The sequence below is a fragment of the Eucalyptus grandis genome, chromosome 4 (assembly GCF_016545825.1).
Source record: "Eucalyptus grandis isolate ANBG69807.140 chromosome 4, ASM1654582v1, whole genome shotgun sequence".
NCBI lineage: Eukaryota > Viridiplantae > Streptophyta > Magnoliopsida > Myrtales > Myrtaceae > Eucalyptus > Eucalyptus grandis.
In genome coordinates, this window is record NC_052615.1 from 26,803,547 (window position 1) to 26,824,240 (window position 20,694).

Sequence of the window (20,694 nt, forward strand, 5' to 3'; positions counted from 1 at the left end):
TCATGCACACCCTTAATGGTCGGGAGGGTCTTTTTCAACTTGTTCAAGTACTTCCAAAACAAGAGTAGATATAGCTATGTGGGAAATGGAACTTCACTTTATTTGTTAGTCTTAATAATTCATGTCTATTACTTTTTAAAATTTTATTTGATTATAAAGTTTCCAAATGAGAATATGCTTCATAAGCTAATATAGCAATTTTTTGGCATTGTCCACTATTTGAAAGAAATTCTCAAAATATTTTGCCCATTGCAAAAGCTTACAAAGAAAGATCTCCCTTCGTGTGGAACGGTTAAAACTAAGAGCATGCATGACAAAATTTATATTTCCTATTTCTTTGTTTCTATTCCCTGGAAAAAAATTTGAAATGGAAATATGTTTGGTAACGTAAAGTGAGAAATTAAAACTCTTCTTATCGTTCACTCTCGTCACCGCCCATTGCCCTGTTTGCCACCCGTGGGATCTTTGGACGCCCATCGTCAACCGCCGGACGTCTGTTGCTAGCCGTTGGCCACCAGCCACCAAACTCCATCCGCCCGCCATCGGACGGCGGACGGCAGACACCGAACGTCGGCCATCAAACTCCGTCTACCCGCAGCTGGACTCAGCCACCCCCCTCGGCCTGTCGTTGGTCGGTAGCCGCCGGATGCTGGCCCCCAATGCCGACCATCACCACCCTTTGAAATGGAAATTTTATTTTGTTATCAAATGAAATTTTTATTCCAAAAACAAAAATTTTGAATCGTTATTAAATGCGTTTCTTTGCTTAGAAACTTGTCCGGAAATAAAAATAAAGAAATCAATTTCTAGCAAGAAATTGATTTCTCTTCCAAAAATTTTGTCATGTGTGCCCTAAATGTATGTACGTATGTGTGCGGGCAGGTGTGCAAATAAATTTAACATTATTATAAAGTTAGTTTCCAAATGAGATGTTTACTCTTCAAAATTCCAGATTACTTTTTTAATATATATCTATCATCAATTTTTAGTAATATTATCTACTATCCTCCCAATAGCAAAGAAGGATAAAATGCTAAATCTTTACTGTTGTAGAGATCAAATTCTGTTGGGCCTTTTTAATTAGTATTTGAAGTCAGTGGTCACTTAAGTTGCTCATTCGAATTGTAGCTCATGTCCAAAATCAATTATCTTTCATTTCAAACATATGAGTTTTTTAAGTGACTGTGCATTGTTTGCCAAAAATTTTATTTGCACAAAAACATTAGGGCACAACAGGTAACGCATGATTGAGCTCGGATTTATTCAAAACGAAAATAACATCATCCAAAGAGTAAAATATATTGAAAGTCCATTATACAACTAATTGCCTATTTTTCAAGAAAAATTATAATGCTCGATTGAATTTATTATACAGAATTACAAACATATACACCCATAATTTGGCGTTCATGAATAGCATATTACATTTATAGTTGTGTTACAATGATCAACTTTGGCTTATCTAAGTTAAACATGGACTGAGCTCATATTAGTAACACATTTTCGGAAGCTTCTTCACATCAATTTTGAGATGCTGCAGTTTTTCAATATTCTTAGACACAATTACGGCACTCAGTGGCCGTATGTAGTTTAAATAGACTATAAATTATCTCAACTAGTTTTAACAAATATTTAGTCTAAGGATTAGTGGGAAAATAAATAAAAATAATAATGCTTGTTTTTGACAGGAAATGTCAAGTAAAAGAAGTAAATAGTAGATAGATAAATATGTGTATTTTATAGACTATTTGAATTTACTTAAAGAAAAGGCCAACCATATTTTTCAATACGTTGAAAATGAAAATTACGTCACACATAAGTGAATTGACATGCTTAATTATTTGCATGTGGGGGAGGTTTTAGTTGTTTTTTTCTAAATAAAAATAAAATTATGGTAGATGCAAGATTTGAGAAAAAAAACAACACAATCAAGAAAATTCATACGAGATAGAGACTTTACTTCAATTTATTATTATTATTTATAGGTCGTGAGATCACATCGTATCATTATATTCGTATGCTTATTTGTGTTGTTATAGAAACATTTTCAAGGCAATTATAAAGTTCTCATTTGATCGAAAATGACTGAAAACAAGGTGAATTTGTAGTAGCAGTATTCTTGTGATAGGTCACGTGGGATGAGATATGAGAGGGCAAAGCCCACCGTTCCTTTCTCTGATCGAGCGGTCATTATTCACCGAAGAGCGCATAAGCGCTAGGTCATTCGGTCAAAGGGTCAACGAGCCTCACTTTCTAGGTGAGCTCGCCATATGACGTTAAAACTAGCCACGTCGCATTCGGTGGGCCGCCCATAGACTCGAGGTCGAGGATCCCGTGAACCCTCTCAGAGGGACAGAGGAGAGAGAAAGAAGATTATTTTACCTGCAGAAATTCCATCTTCGCGAGCCGACTCCACGGCGCCACATGCACCAAGGTGGTGCTCCATAATTGATCCGGGACCACGCTGAGCTGGTGCGCCGGACCATCTAATATTTTCTCATTAACAATTGCCTCATTACACCGGCCGCCCACGTGTCTTTTTGGCTTCAGGTGTGAACAGAATAATTTTTCATGTTACGAGGTCGGTTACTAGAAAAGAGGCCACAAGAGGACGTTCGAAGCACGGGAAACTCTTCTTTCGACTTTTATTAGGAAAAATAGGCGGGGATACTTTCGGGAAACTACTCTATTATTGTCCCGACAGACTCCATATAAACCCCATCATGGCTGGGATTGACAAGCAAAGTCTCCAACCAGTTTGAGAGAGAGAGAAGAAAATTAGGAGGCAACGAATAGCTAAGAGCAAGCTAAGAGACATGCCGCATACAGTGGAGCAGCAACCTAGTACTTCTCTTCATTTTTTGTGTTTGCGCTCTACTTTCATGTTTTTTCTTAACCTTAAGTCTTTGTTGTTATTCTTGATAAGTCATGCTTTTGCTTTTAAACATTTCAACAAACTTTGTTTGGCTGTAATGCCGTTTTAGAAGATTCGGGTAAAACCTTCCTACATCCATGACTATTCATGATTGTTAAGTTAGATCTTACCTTGCCATGAACTTAGTCTCCTTTGCTTCAATCGGATATCTCAAGAAATAGGATACGGATTCCCACTATTTTCATGTGAGAGATACGGATTTCTCAAGAAAGATTATTTCAATTCTCAAGTCTTTCGGGATTCAATACTTCACCTTTAAATTTTGTCTAAAAGACCTAAAGTGGAAGGGCCAATTTATGCCCATTGGGGTGAGCCATTGAATAACCTCCTATCTCCTAGAATACAATCAGTTGTGCTTAGATGTTTTTTGTTTTTTTGGGCAGAACGTGTTGTCGATTTGGCCGGTAGATCTCTTCCACCAGTTCATTATGAAGTGGAGATAAATTCGGTTAAAGAATTATTAGAACTGCACAAGTATGAATCCGGTGTTTTTGAAGCCGGGGGCTACGGATGGTGAGTTCTCGAATTTCCTTTTTGCTTCATATGACTCGACGCTTGTATCATTTGGAGCCCCAATGAACTCAATTAAGAGATACAACGGTCAATCGATGCATAGCTAAATTAAACGTCTAATCCATCCTTTTTAGGAGCCTATGTCTTCACCCCCAGGGAGACCCGGACCATGAGGGGAACGATCCGGGATTTATGTCCTTATATCTGTCAATGGAGGAGCCAAATAAGCTTGGAGACGATGAGAGGATCGTGGTTGACTACAAGTTTTTCGCATTCAACTACGAAAGTTGGACCTACGTCATCTTCACAGGTCGACCATTGTGTAATTCATGATCAATGACAGTGAAATCACACTCCCGGTAATGTCATCATAGTTTAGAATTGACAACCAAGTTTTTATCAACTTGTGGAAATGTGTGTGCAGAGAAAGGGAAGGAACTGAGGGCATTCAGTAAAGCAAAGACCAAATTGGGACTTCCTAACTTCCTTACCTTGGAAACTTTCAACGATCCTGAAAATGGATACTGCAAGGACGACCATTGCATATTTGGGGCTGAGGTTATGGTCAGCAAAAGTAAGAGGAAAATGGAGACCCTCACCATCGTCAAGGATCCGCCTCAAAACACAATCACTTGCGAGATCCGACAGTTCTCCACATCGAGCAAGCACCCTCAGTATTCCAAGGCCTTTAAAGTCGGAGGGTGGGATTGGTACATTCCCAGAACAAAAAAGTTGGCGATGAAATGGAATTAGCTACTCGCCTTTTGCCTCTTTTTAAATTTCAGGAATAAATACACGAGATGTTCTAAAATTTGTCACAAAAATATAATTAAGCCATAAAACTGTGAAAAAATGGGATCAAGTCCTTGAACCTGCCAAATTGGTGCAATCACGTTTTCCCATCAACTTCGTCAAACTTGATAAATGGAAAATGTTAACAAGTTTTAGAAAATGCTGACAAGTTTTGAAATTTGATTGCACTGTTTAATAAGTTTTATGACTTGAATGCATTTTTGAAAGTTTTAGGACTCAATTATACTTTTATCATAAGTTTTAGGATTTTAGTGCACTTTTCTTTTTGAAAATTTTAGGATTCAGCTATACTCTTACGAAAAGTTTTAGAATTAGCTATAACTCATCTTTGTTTTAACTATGATTATCGTGTGTAGGAAGTTAAAGGTGTTTCGCCAGCGCAATGGGGCGCAGCAGGGGAAGTGGCTGTCCGTTTACTTACAAGCGCAGGGCCTTCGTCCGAGGATTAAAATGTATGTAGAAGCCAAATTGCGGGTGTTGAACAAAACAGACACTAATAACTATAAGGAAGAAACAGGTACTTTTTTCTTTTCTTTTTCTCTGCAACAACTGTGTCTAGATTGAGTTTTACTTTCCTTTTTCTTTTCTTTTTTTACAAAATAATTTTTTTACGATGCACACACTTTTACTTATTGTTAATCAAACTTTACAACATGCAAATGTTTGCTGGTAATTTTGCACATAACTTTTGCACGATTTTTTAGAATTTGAATGATATATATATATTTTTCTTTCAGTCTGCTTAATCCAAAACAAATGGGCTAACGAATATATATGTAAGTATTACCATATATAAATCCCGCAAAAATAAAAAAGAAAACCATGCAGATTTTTTCCAAGATCTTTTATAAATGAATGTCATTCTTATTTAAAGGAAAATTTCCGAGTGGCTTCCTGGAAAGGGCTCAAAGCCCAGTCTATTTGACTTCCCAAACTTTGAGTATCATAACAACAATCCAGATAAGCACATGAATATCTCCTTTTGAAAGAATAATGCTATGTCTCTTCATCGTTCCACATTGAGTATGAGTATGCTAATTAGATATGGCTAAGTCTATAATTTAACCAAAAAAACAAAAAAGGTTAACACCTTGAAAAACTTCAAACTGATATATTCGTGACAAATTTTCTTCAAACTACATTTTTTATTATCAAAGCCTCTAAACTGGTATGTGAGCGATAAATATCACAAAAACCCCAAATTGGTCACTTGTTAACTTCTGTTAAATTTTACTATGAAATTATTGAGTTGGATAACACATGGCAACTATGCACAAAAATTCATATAAATTTGCAGTAAGTTAGCCATATATGTATTAATTTGGGATTTTTGATGATCCAAAAATAAGTTTTGGGCTAAATTTGTCATTTGTGTATGAATTTGAATTTTTTGTGATGTTAAGTTTTTTTTTAAAAAAGAACTAATAAGCATTTCTTTTGGGGCATGGCAGTTAGTGGTTGGCTCTCTGACAAAAATTGCAACTGCGGTCGCCCAAAGTTTATGGCGTGGGAAGATCTCGAGAAACCGAATGGTGGTTTCGTTAACAAGAAAGAACTGGCGTTTGAAGTCAAAATCCTCGTCATATCAAATGTTGAGAGAAGTGATGAATGGGTTTGATGACTTAGCGTGGACCAAATTGGCGTTGACATTGGTTCCCCCGAAACCATGTGTATGTCGTTTTCTTGATTTGGTTTCTCATCTGATTACTAGATGGAGCGTTTGATGCACCCAAGCTCCGGATTTGTGCATGGAAGATGCCTAGTATGTCCACAACCTTGTGGAATCGTAATTTCTTTGGGGCTTGCTTAGTATATTTTGTGTTTCCGAACAGTGTTTAATCGGAGCTATGCTTATAATAAAATCCTCATGAGCCATTTTATAGATTGTCACGATCTTTTCTTGTGTTGCAGTAGAGTCAAGATGTTTGCATGCATGCTAACATGTCTACTCGTAGCTCTCTGTGAGCATCCTTTGGAAGGGCGGTAGGGTTCCAATGGTGAGGATCCCCAGGAAAGAGTGGTAAAGGTCGTTCCTTATCGCCACTTACCGTTCACAAGGAGCGCGGTGTTGTGGCGTTAGGTGTAAATGATGTCCCTGCTGAGGCTAGCGATTCAATGAGAAATATGAAGAATTTTGGCGGAATATAACAAGTTAAACTTCACCATCAGCAGAAACAGTTTAATGTAATCATAAGTGATGCTGATGAACAATTACTAATAATCAACAAGCGATGCTAATAATAAAGAGGTAGAAGATAACATACTAAGATTTATAGTAATTCGTTTTTTATCCCAAATAATATGTCCATTCGCCAAACTAATAGCTGCAACAGGAGTGAAATCTACTAGTAAAACATTAAAGCAAATTACAATAAGCAATGTTGCTCCTATCAACCGATAGATCACACTATCATGGCACAACCACTACCCTTACACTTGTACACTTGACTATTTACTATTGCAACTAGTAGCACTATGCAAAGATATGATTAACAACGTAGCTACCGTTAATAAAAATAAAGCTAAGAAGAAAACTCAAAAGCTATAGACTAATTTGGTCATTTTCACCCCCATCTTACTACTTGTCTTGGATTGAAATATAAATTCATCGCACCTTAGATGGTCGTTTCCCATTCAACTCCATGGAGTAGCTGATGGTTTTACCATCATCAGCGTTGGGGCGGCTTCTGTCACTTACCAGCATTAGAACGGCTCTTGACAGTGGCAAATTCCCCAAACCAGTCAGAGTCTATCTTCAATTTGATTACCTGGTTGATTTCGTGCTATCATACTTATTTTGATGGTGTTCTCCAATTTTCGGAGATGCGGTTGTCTCCCCAGAACATGCATCTATTAACTTGTTGCCCATGTTTCGTTGCTAAATGCTTGGAAATGTGGCTGTTATCTGGTCCAGACTTACATTTTTGCTCCTCTTCGGGATTATCCGTCCTTCTCTTCTTCGGAATCGGAGTGGTCCTTCTGTTAAACAACCGGGCTTCCCCACCCGATTCTTGAACCGGGTGTAGTTCGGATAAAAAAAATACCCACTCGTATGAATTTGGAGAATTGAACTTGGACGATTCTTAATTGGCTCTAGTACAATTCAACAACGAATGCATCAATTGGTGGAATTGCACTCCATCAAATTGAGTGAGAAACCATATTAAGGGGAAAAGGTCCACCGACAAATTGGTTGATAGACATTGTTCTCAAGGAACTCATGACACCATTAAAGGGAATGATATGAGGTTAATGCTGTCAAACTCCTATGACCTTGACCGACACCATGAGGATTCCCACTTCGATAATAAGAACATCATTATAAAAAAAAGCGGAATCAGGATTAATATAAAGAACACCAATGTCACCGTATTTGCAAAAGAAAGTTTAATGGAAAATCTTGAGTGAAGAATCAAATTTATTACTTGCGTACAATTAGTGTTTATCCAAATAATGTCACATGACTCATATCTTATTTCCGCTTAGTTAGGATTTTTGGCTTTTTTCTTCTGGAAACATTCGCCTTTTCATTCTTCCACATGAATTCAAGCAATTCGAAGTTAAACTTTTAAGAAAATGGTGGTCTAAAGAAGATCAGAAACATGAAGGCACTAAACGCCTCGCTGGCCCATTTGCATCTTAAAGAACAATATAGACAGTGAGTGAGAGTGATCCTGAATTATGGAAGATCCCTCTATAACATTAAAGCTGGAACCCTTCTTTTGACTCAATTTTTACATTATTCCAAAGTGCAGCTGCACCATTCTGTTATTGGCTCCATATAAGTTGCGATTACCCATCGGAAAATTTGTCATTGCTCAAAAAGTGCAACTCCATAGCTAACAAATTTCGAAATAAAACTCGTAATTTCTTAGATTCAGATAAAAAATAAAATATTTAAGAAACTTATGAAAGAGTTCATGAACATAAAAAACATTATGTTGATTCCAATGTTGAAAACAACATCGAAATCCAATTTGAGAGTGGACAATATGAGCCGCCAAGAGTTACTGGACTTAGAGCACGCATGACAACATTTATGTTCCAAAAATCAATTTATATTCATTGGACGAGTTTCTGAGTAAAAAAACGTGTTTGATAACAACTCAAGAAGGGGAGAGCAGAGCAATCGGGCGAGAGTCAAACGAAAAAATGGAGAGAGAGAGAGTTTGTAAGAGAGAAGGATTGCTATTATTTTCTTGGGAGGAGAGAGAGAGAGAGTGTGCCGAATTTTTCAAATTTTCCGAGAGGGAAAGGTTTCTGGTGGGCCCAGCATAGCTCGTCGAAAGGCCAGGAGAAGGCTAGTGTAGGCTAGTGAGAGAAAAAAGAAAAAGAAAAATGTAGAAGACAGCAAGGGCCACGCTTCCACGTGGCGCCACGTGAGTGGTCCGGGACCACGCTGATGTGGAGCTCCCGGACCACCCAATATTTTCTCCCTCTAGTGGCCTCCTTCAAGGAACCAAGCCAATAAAATGAAAATTTCTTCTTTTCACACCTGAACGAAGCCAAAAAGACACGTGGGCGACCGGTGTAACGAGGCAATCATCAATATTTCCCTCTCCCACTTCTTCACGCGTGTAAAAATGTCCTGAAAAAAAGAAGACTTAAACACGAAAAATCGTCGACCGGAGGTTTCCCTAGTTGACTCATTGACCAAGACCCCCCGATATTTGTAGAGACCGAGCATTTAATGGGATCTTGAGCCCGTGGCGAGCTCACCACGAAGGGGGTGCTCCATTGACCCCTTTGACGTCTTTGGTCTCGACCCCACCAAATTTTAAGAGGACGATCTTTCTATGCATGTGTACTTTAAAGTTTGCAACCTAAATTGCCACACACCTATAGGAGAAATGTAATTTATTTCCAGCCTAAAAATTACAAACTTAAAGTAATCTAGAAGAAAAAAGAAATCGCTGTTGATCTCAAGACGCGTTTGGCTTGTGTAGATTATCTTCACCTAGAGTAGCTTGCACACAATTAATGAAATTTGAACAGATCACCTTCGCTTCTTAAGTTAGAAATCTTCCAACCTTCTAACCAACTGCGCCAACCTTCAAATATTAAAATAAATAAGCAAGTATGTTTGCTTTAGTTGTTTCATGTCTCTAAAGTGATTTCAAGGATATGCATTTCATCTACACAATTGAGATAATGCTAATTTTCCCCGGCAAAAGTGGAACGATTCAAATTTTCAATCATTTTTCAGAAATGATTTATCAACTTTTGTCATTTGATTCATGTTGGCGTTTGAGTTTTCTTTCTTTTTTGTGTGTATGAGTAGCTTGGAGGAGAAATAGAACTATTCGGGAGGGGACGGGAGCGGGTAAAACAGTATTCATATGGCGGAATAATTTGAGGGGACACGTAATATCGTACAAAACAAAGTCAGTAGGAAATTGCCCGGACATGGCACCCGTTGACTCGTTGACCAAGATACCAAAAATCACAGAGACTGAGGCTCCGTTTGGCAACCACTTTGCCAAGTACCTTTGAGCCCCTAAAGATGTTTAGGCTAAAGTGGGGGTGTTTGGCAAAAACATTTGAAGCCCCCTTTAGAGAAGGCCAGCCTTGTGAAGGCTGAAAGCCCAAGGCAGGGCTACCCCTGCCTTGGGCATTTCAGCTTTCTCGGTAAGCTGGGGGGTACTGTTCATTTTATTTTTTTTCCGAAATTATCCTTACGAACTTTTTGTTTTTCCGTTTTTTGCCCTTGTGAGGAGTACTGTTCATCTTCTTCGTCGAGGGTGTCCCTGCGGCTGTTGCCAGGTCGCGCGACCGCCGGCGAGGTCGCGCGACCCGGGCGCGGCCGTCGCCGAGGTCGCGCGACCCGGCGCGGCCGTCGCCGAGGTCCCCGAGCTCGGGCGCGGCCCTCGCCGAGGTCCCCCGACCTCAGGCGAGGGTTGCGTAGCCTCGCGACGGCCAATCGGGGTTCTCGGAGGTCGAGGCGGCGCACGACCTCGCCGGCCCGGATCCGGGGTCGCGGAGGTCGCGACGGCGTCGCACGACCTCCCGGATCCGGGGTCGCCGAGGTCGCGACGGCGTCGCGCGACCTCGCCGGCCCGAGATCCGAGGTTGCCGGAGGTCGCGTCGGCGTCGCGCGACCTCGCCGGCCCCGATCCGAGGTCGCCGGAGGTCGGGACGGCGTCGCGCGACCTCGCCGGCCCGGATCGGGGGTCGCGGAGGTCGCCGAGGGTCGCCGCCGGCCGCCGGATGCCGCCCGCCCTTCTTTGGTTTTCATTTTTATTTTTTTATTTTTCTTTTGATATTTTTTTTTTCACAAAAGCCCTTTGTCCCCAAACACCATTTCGCTCAAAGGTACTTCACAAAGGGCTTTTAAATTACAATTTACCAAACACAATTTGCATTTTGGAAAACACATTCAACTCAAAGGCCTTTGCATTTTCCCAAAGACTTTCCCCAAAAGTCTTCCCAAACGCACCCTGAGAGGGTTCACGTGATCCTCGACCTCGCGTCTATGGGGGGCCCACCGAATGTGACGTGGCTAGTTTTGACGCCATATGGCGAGCTCACCCAGAAAGTGAGGCTCATTGACCCTTTGACCGATGACCTAGCGCTTATGCGCTCTTTGGTGAATAATGACCGCTCGATCAGAGAAAGGAACGGTTCTCATATCTCATCCCACGTGACCCGTGAAATACTCTAATTGCTACTACAAATTCACCTTGTTTTCAGTCATTTTCGATCAAATGATAACTTTATAATTGCCTTGAAAATGTATCTATAACAACACAAATAAGCATACGAATATAATGATACGATGTGATCTCACGACCTATATATAATAATAATAAATTAAAGTAAAGTCTCTATCTCGTATGGATTTTCTTGATTGTGTTGTTTTTTCTCAAATCTTGCACCTACCATAATTTTATTTTTATTTAGAAAAAAACAACTAAAACCTCCCCACATGCAAATAATTAAGCATGTCAATTCACTTATGTGTGACGTAATTTTCATTTTCAACGTATTGAAAAATATGGTTGGCCTTTTCTTTAAGTAAATTCAAATAGTCTATAAAATACACATATTTATCTATCTACTATTTACTTCTTTTACTTGACATTTCCTGTCATAAACAAGCATTATTTTTTTTCCCACTAATCCTTAGACTAAATATTTGTTAAAACTAGTTGAGATAATTTATAGTCTATTTATAATCATGCGTTACCTGTTGTGCCCTAATGTTTTTGTGCAAATAAAATTTTTGGCAAACAATGCACAGTCACTTAAAAACTCATGTTTGAAATGAAAGATAATTGATTTTGGACATGAGCTACAATTCGAATGAGCAACTTAGGTGACCACTGACTTCAAATACTAATTAAAAAGGCCCAACAGAATTTGATCTCTCTACGACAGTAAAGATTTAGCATTTTATCCTTCTTTGCTATTGGGAGGATAGTAGATAATATTACTAAAAATTGATGATAGATATATATTAAAAAAGTAATCTGGAATTTTAAAGAGTAAACATCTCATTTGGAAACTAACTTTATAATAATGTTAAATTTATTTGCACACTTGCCCACACACATACGTACATACATTTAGGGCACGCGTGACAAAATTTCTGGAAGAGAAATCAATTTCTTGCTAGAAATTGATTTCTTAATTTTTATTTCCTAGATAAGTTTCTAAGCAAAGAAACGCGTTTAATAACGATTCAAAATTTTTGTTTTTGGAATAAAAATTTCATTTGATAACAGAATAAAATTTCCATTTCACGGGGTGGTGATGGTCGGCATTGGGGGCTAGCATCCGGCGGCTACCAACCAACGACCGACTGAGGGGGGGTGGCTGGAGTCCAGCTGCGGGTAGACGGAGTTTGGCGGCCGACGTTCGGTGTCTGCCGTCCGCCGTCCAGTGGCGGACGGATGGAGTCCGATGGCTGGCGGCCAACGGCTAGCAACAGACGTCCGACGGTTGACAATGGGCGTCCAGCATCCCACGGGTGGCAAACGGGCAACAGGCAGTGACGAGAGTGAACAATAAGAAGAGTTTTAATTTCTCACTTTACGTTACCAAACATATTTCCATTTCAAATTTGTTCCAGGGAATAGAAACAAAGAAATAGGGAAGCATAAATTTTGTCATGCACGCTCTTAGTTTTAACTGTTCCACACGAAGGGAGATCTTTCTTTGGAAGCTTTTGCAATGGGCAAAATATTTTGAGAATTTCTTTCAAATAGTGGACAATGCCAAAAAATTGCAATGTTAGCTTATGAAGCATATTCTCATTTGGAAACTTTATAATCAAATAAAATTTAAAAAAATTTAAAAGTAATAGACATGAATTATTAAGACTAACAAATAAAGTGAAGTTCCAATTCCCACATAGCTATATCTACTCTTGTTTTGGAAGTACTTGAACAAGTTTAAAAAGACCCTCCCGACCATTAAGGGTGTGCATGACGAAATTTCTGGAGTAGAAATCAATTTCTGACCTGAAATTGATTTCTCAATTTCAATTCCTTGGATGAGTTTATAAGCAAAGAAACATGTTTGATAACAACTCAAAATTTCTATTTCTGGAATAGAAATTCGTTTGATAACAGACTAAAATTTCTATTTTTAGGAGGGGCGGTTGGCGGCTAACAACCAGCATCTCACGGGCAGCGGGTGGGTAGTGGGTGGTGATGAGAGTGACGAACAGGTTTGAAATAGAAATTCGTTTGGTAATGCAATTTCATTTTTCTATTTCTGGAACTGATTTCTATTTTTGAAATAGATTTGGAGCAAAAATCAGAAGTTGAAATTTTTAGTTTTTCTATTTCTAGAACAAAAGTAAGAAATAAAAACTCTTATCATCATTCACTTTCGTCACTATTCGTCGCCCACTCGCAGCCCGTGGAATGCTGGACGCTTGCCGTCAGATGCGGCCGCCGTCCCTCTAGAAATAGAAATTTTATTTTGTTATCAAACGAATTTCTATACTAGAAACATAATTTTTGAGTTGTTATCAAACACGTTTCTTTAATCGGAAACTCGTCCAATGAATATAAATTGATTTTTGGAACATAAATGTTGTCATGCGTGCTCTAAGTACGGTAACTCTTGGCGGCTCATATTGTCCACTCTCAAATTGGATTTTAATGTTGTTTTCAACATTGGAATCAACAGAATGTTTTCTATGTTCATGAACTCTTTCATAAGTTTCTTAAATATTTTATTTTTTATTTGAATCTAAGAAATTACGAGTTTTATTTCGAAATTTGTTGGCTATGGAGTTGCACTTTTGAGCAATGACAAATTTTCCGATGGGTAATCGCAACTTATATGGAGCCAATAACAGAATGGTGTAGCTGCACTTTGGAATAATGTAAAAAATTGAGTCAAAAGAAGGGTTCCAGCTTTAATGTTAGAGAGGGATCTTCCATAATTCAGGATCACTCTCACTCACTGTCTATATTGTTCTTTAAGATGCAAATGGGCAAGCGAGGCATTTAGTGCCTTCATGTTTCTGATCTTCTTTAGACCACCATTTTCTTAAAAGTTTAACTTCGAATTGCTTGAATTTATGTGGAAGAATGAAAAGGCGAATGCTTCCAGAAGAAAAAAGCCAAAAATCCTAACTAAGCGGAGATAAGATACGAGTCATGTGACATTATTTGGATAAACACTAATTGTACGCAAGTATTAATTTGATTCTTCACTCAAGATTTTCCATTGAACTTTCTTTTGCAAACACGGTGACATTGGTGTACTTTATATTAATCCTAATTCCAGTATTTTATAATGTTCTTATTATCGAAGTGGGAATCCTCATGGCGTCGGTTGCCAAGGTCGTAGGAGTTTGACAGCATTAACTTCATATCATTCCCTTTAATGGTGTCATGAATTCCTTGAGAACAATGTCTATCAACCAATTTGTCAGTGGACTTTTTCCCCCTAACATGGTTTCTCACTCAATTTGATGGAGTGCAATTCAACAAATTGATGCATTCGTTGTTGAATTGTACTAGAGCCAACAAAGAATCGTCCAAGTTCAATTCTCCAAATTCATATGAGTGGGTATTTTCATTTTCCGAACTACACCCGGTTCAAGAATCGGGTGGGGAAGCCCGGCTGTCTAACAAAAGGACCACTCCGATTCGGAAGAAGAGAAGGATGGATAATCCGGAAGAGGAGCAAAAATGTAAGTCTGGACCAGATAATAGCCACATTCCCAAGCATTTAGCGAGGAAACATGGGCGACGAGTCAATAGATGCATGTTCTGGGAAGACAACCGCATCTCTGAAAATTGGAGAAAACTATCAAAATAAGTACGATGGCACTAAATCAACTAGGTAATCAAATTGAAGATAGAACCTTGACTGGTTTAGGAAATTTCCCACTGTCAAGAGCCATTCTAACACTGGTAAGTGACAGAAGCTGCTCCGACGCTAATGATGGTAAAACCAACCGCTACTTCATGGAGGTGAGTGGGAAACGACCATTTAAGGTTCGATGAATTTATTTATTCAATTCAAGAGAAGTGGTAAGAATGGGTGAAAACGACCAAGTTAGTCTATAATTTTTTATTTTTCCACTTTGCTTTATTTTTATTTATAGTAGCTGTGTTGCTAATCATATCTTTGCATAGTGCTACTAAGTTGTAATAGTAAATAGTCAAGTGTGTTGACACCTAATTTTTGCCCAAAAATATTTCATTCCGGCATATAGATTATCTAGGTGTTTAATATCGTGTTTTAAATGAAAGATGTTTTTCCTATAAAAAAATAATAATAATTTAAAAAAAAAAAAAAGAAAAAAAAAGAAATCGAAAAAAAAAAAAAAAAAAAAGAGCAAGTTGGGGCCAACGATCTAAATGTGACTAGCCAAGCCCAGGAGGTCAGATTGGAATTCAAATGACAAGTTGGGGCCAAAATGCAATTTCCAAAAGTCGAGGGACCAATTCGCAAATTTTGCAAAATTTGTGCCCGAGCCTTTAAATCATCATCTTGGTCATCAATTAAGTTGAAATTGAATTTGTTCCAAGTTGAATCAATCAAATTAAGCCAAAAAGACCACATTTGTATTGAATTTGGTATTTTCGGATAAGAAATGGCCAACTTTGAGGGACTTTTTTGCAAAATTGGGTGGGTACAATTGAGAAATTTGGTCGAGATCTTAAACTACTATACATGAACTTGCTAATTGATCAAAAACCACAGCCAAAGTGATGGATTAAAGTACCCAAACCAGCTGCCAAATCTCAGTCCACGATTAAGTCTTAATTCGGAGCTGCTAAGTAGCCATATTGGTGGCCTCACCATATCCCACTCAGCCGCCCATCTAGCTCGATCTTTGCACGTGCTGAAAGACCGTATATAGTAGTGCAAGTGGACGAAAATTTTCCAGGGATAAGCTGCTGAAAGCACCGGAAAATTGTAGCAAAATCCGCACACTCAACAGCTGTAGAAGTTAAAAAAAATTGGCTAAGTCAGAGAGTGGGTGGAGTAGCCCTGTTGACAGGCTTGGTAGGTGGACAAGAGACTGACCAAAAATCCCTTAATTCAGGGGATAAGATCACTGAAGCAAGGTATTTCAAGGGAGGAGAGAGAGGAGACGAGAGGGAGAGGGGGAGAGCTCGGAATCGTTCCCCAAAGAGGCCCTCAAAAGCAACTCCAGAAAAGAAAACCCAGAAATTCCAGATCAACCTTTTGAGAGAAAAGTGAGATTTTCACAACCCTTCGGCCAAAATTAGCCAAAAACTTCAACTAGAGAGTGAAACTTCACTCAAATATATTTCCATCCATAGGTCGCACGTCCTAAATGGAGATCAGGAAGGCATCCTAAATCCCCCCGAAAAACACCCTCCAGGCGGGCCAGGAAACACTGAAAATTTTTCTAAGTGTTGAGCCTAGTTGGTCACGAGTGAGGAAAAGGCAGTGTTTTTGAGAAATTTGAGAAATAAATGAGGAAAATATTGACTTCTACCCCAAACTAGAATACATATAGTTTGGCTTGGTGTCAATTTTTCCAACAAAAGACGTCTTGAAGTCTAATTTTAGAGGTCAACTAAAAAATTCGTTGTCAGTTCTTCTTTTCTGCAGATCTTATTTTCAGTTGAAGAAGCCAACTTCCACGTGCTTCCAGAGGACAATTTCTCGGTTTCCTTGGCCAAGAACCACTTGAAAAGGAAACTAGGAAGTAAGGTAAGCATCCTAGATGTACGTATTTTCTAGTTTGAGCATGTTTTGATCATGAAAATCAAGAGGGAAACCAGCCCGGAAAATTGATTTCTGAGGTTGAAATTTTTCTAAGTGTTTGAAATCTCTTCAAGAGTGTTGCATGTGTGCTTCTTGGAGAGGTCGTTTTGATGTTGTTCGGTGGGTTATTCTCTGTGATGTTTATTGCATTTGAAAGCTCATGTTACCTACTTTCACTCGGATCAAGTAATGTTTCCTTTAGATCTCGTATGCGATGAGTGTCGGGGCTTGAATATGGGCATGTAACCTATTTGTTTGACTTGGGTTCAAACCCAGATTTGCAAAATCAGTTCAAACCTGTGTATTTGAGGATGATTTTAGCTTGGTTCTAGTGTGTTTTTTAGCTATGATTTCTATCTAATCTTGTTCTTTGCATGTGGTAGTATAATCTTAATACTTTAGTTCCACATGAGATTGCTTATGAGTGGAGATTGAAGGCTGCAAACATGGCTCAAGGAGGCTATTGGGGCTAGTTTAATGCACACCAAGTGTTCGACAAAATGCCCAAACTAAGCTTCGATCTTGAAACGGTCGATTTGAGCTTGATTATTGTGATATTCATGTGCTGTGTTACTCCATGTTAGCATAGATCGGTTTAATGAATTATTATTATTTAAAAAAATAATTAAAAAAAAGAGAAAAATATGAAAATTTCAAAAATATCAAAAAATGTTAGATAGCATCAAATTAGGATATAAATGACATATATGAAATTTTCCTAATTTTAAAAGGTCATTTTCCTAATTTAATGCTATTTTGGTATTTTATAACAATTTTTGTAAATAATCCATTTTGCGTAGATTAAAACTATTTAAAGTAATTTCATGCATATAAAGTAATTTCATGCATATTTGAATTCTCATTTTGCTCATGGGGGTCGTGTCCCGGGGCGTGATAACAAGGCCATGTAATATTATTTGCTCGACTTGTACCGGGTTTACCTTTTCCGCCTTTATTTTCAAGTCATTTCAATTTCTTGGATGTTTACTTACGCGCCGCTTTTCATTAATTTGAGTGTAAATTTCTCTTTTAAATTATGTTAGGATTAGTCTAGACATTAAAAAAAAAACTACAAAAACATTTGCATGGACATTTAGTGATTTCATAAAGATTATAATTGGTAATCAAGAATGTGTGGCCATTTAGATAAATAACTTTCCAAGTTAGTGGTACCGCAAGGGCGCTAATAGAAACATTGGCGTAAACAAGTCCCTGTTCCTAGAAATCTCTGGTTGTGTAGGAATCGAGACACCACTCCCGTGTCTCGATTGGTTTCTAGCCGACCCCAATAGGCTAGTGGCGACTCCTAGAAATATTTAGGTTGTTAATAATTAAAATATGAAATCCAACGTTGCGCGAGGTATGGGCTTGGGAGAGCCCGCGCCTAATTTAAGGCCATTGGTCCGCTTCTTTAAGCAAATACCCCTAAACCTTCTTCCTTTTCCTCCGGACGGAAAAAAAGAGGTCGTGACAAAGTGTACAAGTGTAAGGATAATGATTGTGTCATGATAGTGTGATCCATCAGTTGATAGGAGCAACATTGATGATTTTAATTTGCTTTAATGTTTACTAGTGGATTTCAATCTTGTTGCAACTATTAGTCTGGAGAATGGACAACTACTTTGGAATAAAACCGGACTACTATAAATTTTTAGTATGTTATCTTCTATCTATTTATTATTAGCATCACTTGTTGATTATTAGTAACTGTTAATCAGCACCACTTCTGATAACGTAAACTGCTTCTGCTGATGCAAACTAAGTGTACATTTTGTGTTTAAATGAATATACAATAAATAAATGATAGACAAATAAACAGAATAACAAAAACAAACAAGAAAAGCGAAAATAGGAAAGCTTCAGCTTCGGCCATATTCAATTCGGTTGCTCGGCCTAGATTCACGACGTCAATGCAGATCCATGCAAGCCGGGCCAACCCACTTGGTCATGCGGCCCAGTCCCCAAACACGGCCCACCATAATAGATGTTATAAGCATGGCTCGTTAAAATTAAAAAAGAACAAAGAATTCGACCTTCCCTGTTAGCTCTGTTCCGCGGCCGAGAGCTCTCGCAATAATTTAGCATAGATGCACTAAGACGACGTCGCTACACATGTTTGCCCCAATTTAATAGAATTAGGGACAAATCGGATCAATCCTCTCTTCTTCTTCAAACCCTAACTTAGACGGAAGCATTTTTGGGCAAAATGAAGAGCTGAATCTTGCAATTGAGATCATGGGTAGGACATTCGGCTCAAGTTTGGGTCAATAATTCCAAGATGAAGGTGAATATTACTCGATTTTATATAAAATTGGAATTCCAGAGCTTAGCGGTGGATTTCTTCCAATGCCAAGGACAACGACATCGAAGCTGTAGAGCGCCCTTTTTTTTTTTTTTTTTTTTGAACGAGCAAACAAAATGCATTAATAGGAAACGTTTTTAGCAAGTATAACACTAGCATCAACACACAAAAGATCCAAAAGAGTTGAGGGTGGGTTATTAACCCAATTCCCAATAAGACAACCCAGTCAATGGGCTTTCACTACCCAGTCAGCTACCTTATTTGTGGTTCGACTACAATGAGCTATTGTAGGACCTGACATCTTTTCCATGCTTCGCCCAGTCCAATAGTGGTTGTATTTCCCAACTAATAGTCTCTGAAGAGAGAACCCCCTTCACCACTGTGCTGCAGTCAAAGTGTATAATTATCTCTTTTTCAGTTCTATTTGGGGCCAGCTTCAAGGAGATAAAATCTAGGGTTTCAATCAGAGCCATTACCTCCGCTTGCTCAGCCGATCTAACCTCCACAGATTTAGTAAAACCATCAATAATTCTTCCCAAATCATCCCTGCAGATACAAGCTACAGCTGCTGTGAAGGGGGAAAGTCGGTTTTGAGATCCGGTAAAAGAGGCATATTCCTCCCTATGCTGCTCTGAGGTCGATCTCTGTTCTTGGCTATCTTCAAAATTTTCTTTTAGCTAAGTTGTTTTCCCCCTGTCTCCATCGTCAGGCGTGCAAGGCACAGAGGCGATTTCGGTTTCTTCCCACTCTACGGCATCCACACCTATTTCAAGAATGCTGGATAAATCCAGCGAATATTTGTTCTTTTCTTTGTATTTCGAATAAGCATTTGTCTCGGCATCCCTGTTGGGTCGCAACGCAGCTTTGTTTGGAGAGAGATGTCGTTGCAAGGTGCCTGAGATTCCACCAATCTCTTCTCTATTCAGATCTTGGTTGCTTTGCTGTTTTCTCACTTCTTCTCCTTCTTTCGACTTCAGATCTGGCCTCACCGTTTGCTCTGCGTTGTAGCTACTATATGAACTTAGTTCTGTGTCAAAGGGGACATTATTTGGGTCTTACTTGTTATTTGTTGTTTGATTAGCTTGTTTGGGCAACCCATGGGGTAGAGATAAGGCATATTTATTGTTGTTTTCACCTTTCTTCTTCTTTGCAGTAGCTAGGCCCGTGGGTATTTCAAATACTTCAGATGCCATTTTGTGTGGCAATTCTATCATCACCTAGTTACCAACATCCGAGTTGGTCATTGTTAGCGATATGGCTAAGGCCTCTGGGTTGTGAGTATAGCTAGCTAATTGTATGTTTTCATGCAGGTGGAGCTGGTCTTCTTCAATTTCCGTCCATGAAACATCAAGTGTTGGGGAGAAGGAGGTATAGGAGTTGGCAAACGAGTCTTGAAACTCTTCGCTTGTTGATTTTGGTTCCGGGGTTGATGCTGAAAGATCTTCAATTCTGTGCAATGAGACCTCTTGATTTGAGTTGAACAGTGATCTGTCTATGCAATTAGGCCCAAAGGATGCATCTATGTTGATTTTGAGAACACCGGGCTTTAGGGGTTGCCATTTGTTGTGTAAGTCGGCTTCTTTCTTCTGATTTTTTGATTTGGGATTCCAAGTGGCAAAGATGTCTCGTGATGTGATATCTCTAAAAAGGGTGTTGTCGCAACCAAATTTTCGGGTGTGAACCACCTAGGGTTTGGCTAATGGATTGTTAAGCTTAGACTTAACCCGGGCTCTCCCAAGCCCATACCAATTCACTACTTAGGTTTAAGTTCTAAACATGCAATTGATTTTTAATTAGGAGTCGCCACTAATCTATTTTTGATGGGTCGATTAGAAACCCAAGTAAAGTAATGGAAGATTCACTTTTTGCCCCCTCCTGTTAAAACTGGGTATTTACCCCCACCACCTCAAACCTCCATTTT

The 20,694-nt window shown here is 38.9% G+C and overlaps 1 protein-coding gene and 1 long non-coding RNA gene across 3 annotated transcripts; both read left to right on the forward strand.

Moving 5' to 3' along the window:
• Nucleotides 1-2,734: 2,734 nt before the first annotated feature.
• LOC104428340 lies at nt 2,735-6,151 on the forward strand. 2 transcript variants are annotated; one of them, XM_039311662.1, is made up of 6 exons: nt 2,735-2,844; nt 3,319-3,448; nt 3,583-3,758; nt 3,873-4,179; nt 4,618-4,778; nt 5,713-6,151. In XM_039311662.1, the coding sequence occupies exons 1-6, from the start codon at nt 2,817-2,819 to the stop codon at nt 5,877-5,879; spliced, it is 969 nt and encodes a 322-aa protein (XP_039167596.1). In that variant the 5' UTR covers nt 2,735-2,816; the 3' UTR covers nt 5,880-6,151. The 2 variants fall into 2 exon arrangements, with proteins under 2 accessions (XP_039167596.1, XP_039167597.1); XM_039311663.1 differs by having other exon boundaries at nt 3,873-4,158.
• Nucleotides 6,152-19,184: 13,033 nt separating this feature from the next.
• LOC120292983 lies at nt 19,185-20,383 on the forward strand. The gene is made up of 3 exons (XR_005550621.1): nt 19,185-19,373; nt 19,483-19,664; nt 20,084-20,383. It is a non-coding gene; the product is annotated as an uncharacterized LOC120292983 (long non-coding RNA).
• The last annotated feature ends 311 nt before the right edge of the window (nt 20,384-20,694 follow it).

Coding starts and splice junctions, on each gene's coding strand:
- LOC104428340 (XM_039311662.1), top strand. CDS start 2,817: ATGCCGCATACAGTGGAGCAGCAACCTA. Junction 3,449..3,582: donor GAAGCCGGGGGCTACGGATG/GTGAGTTCTCGA, acceptor CATCCTTTTTAG/GAGCCTATGTCTTCACCCCC. Junction 3,759..3,872: donor GACCTACGTCATCTTCACAG/GTCGACCATTGT, acceptor ATGTGTGTGCAG/AGAAAGGGAAGGAACTGAGG.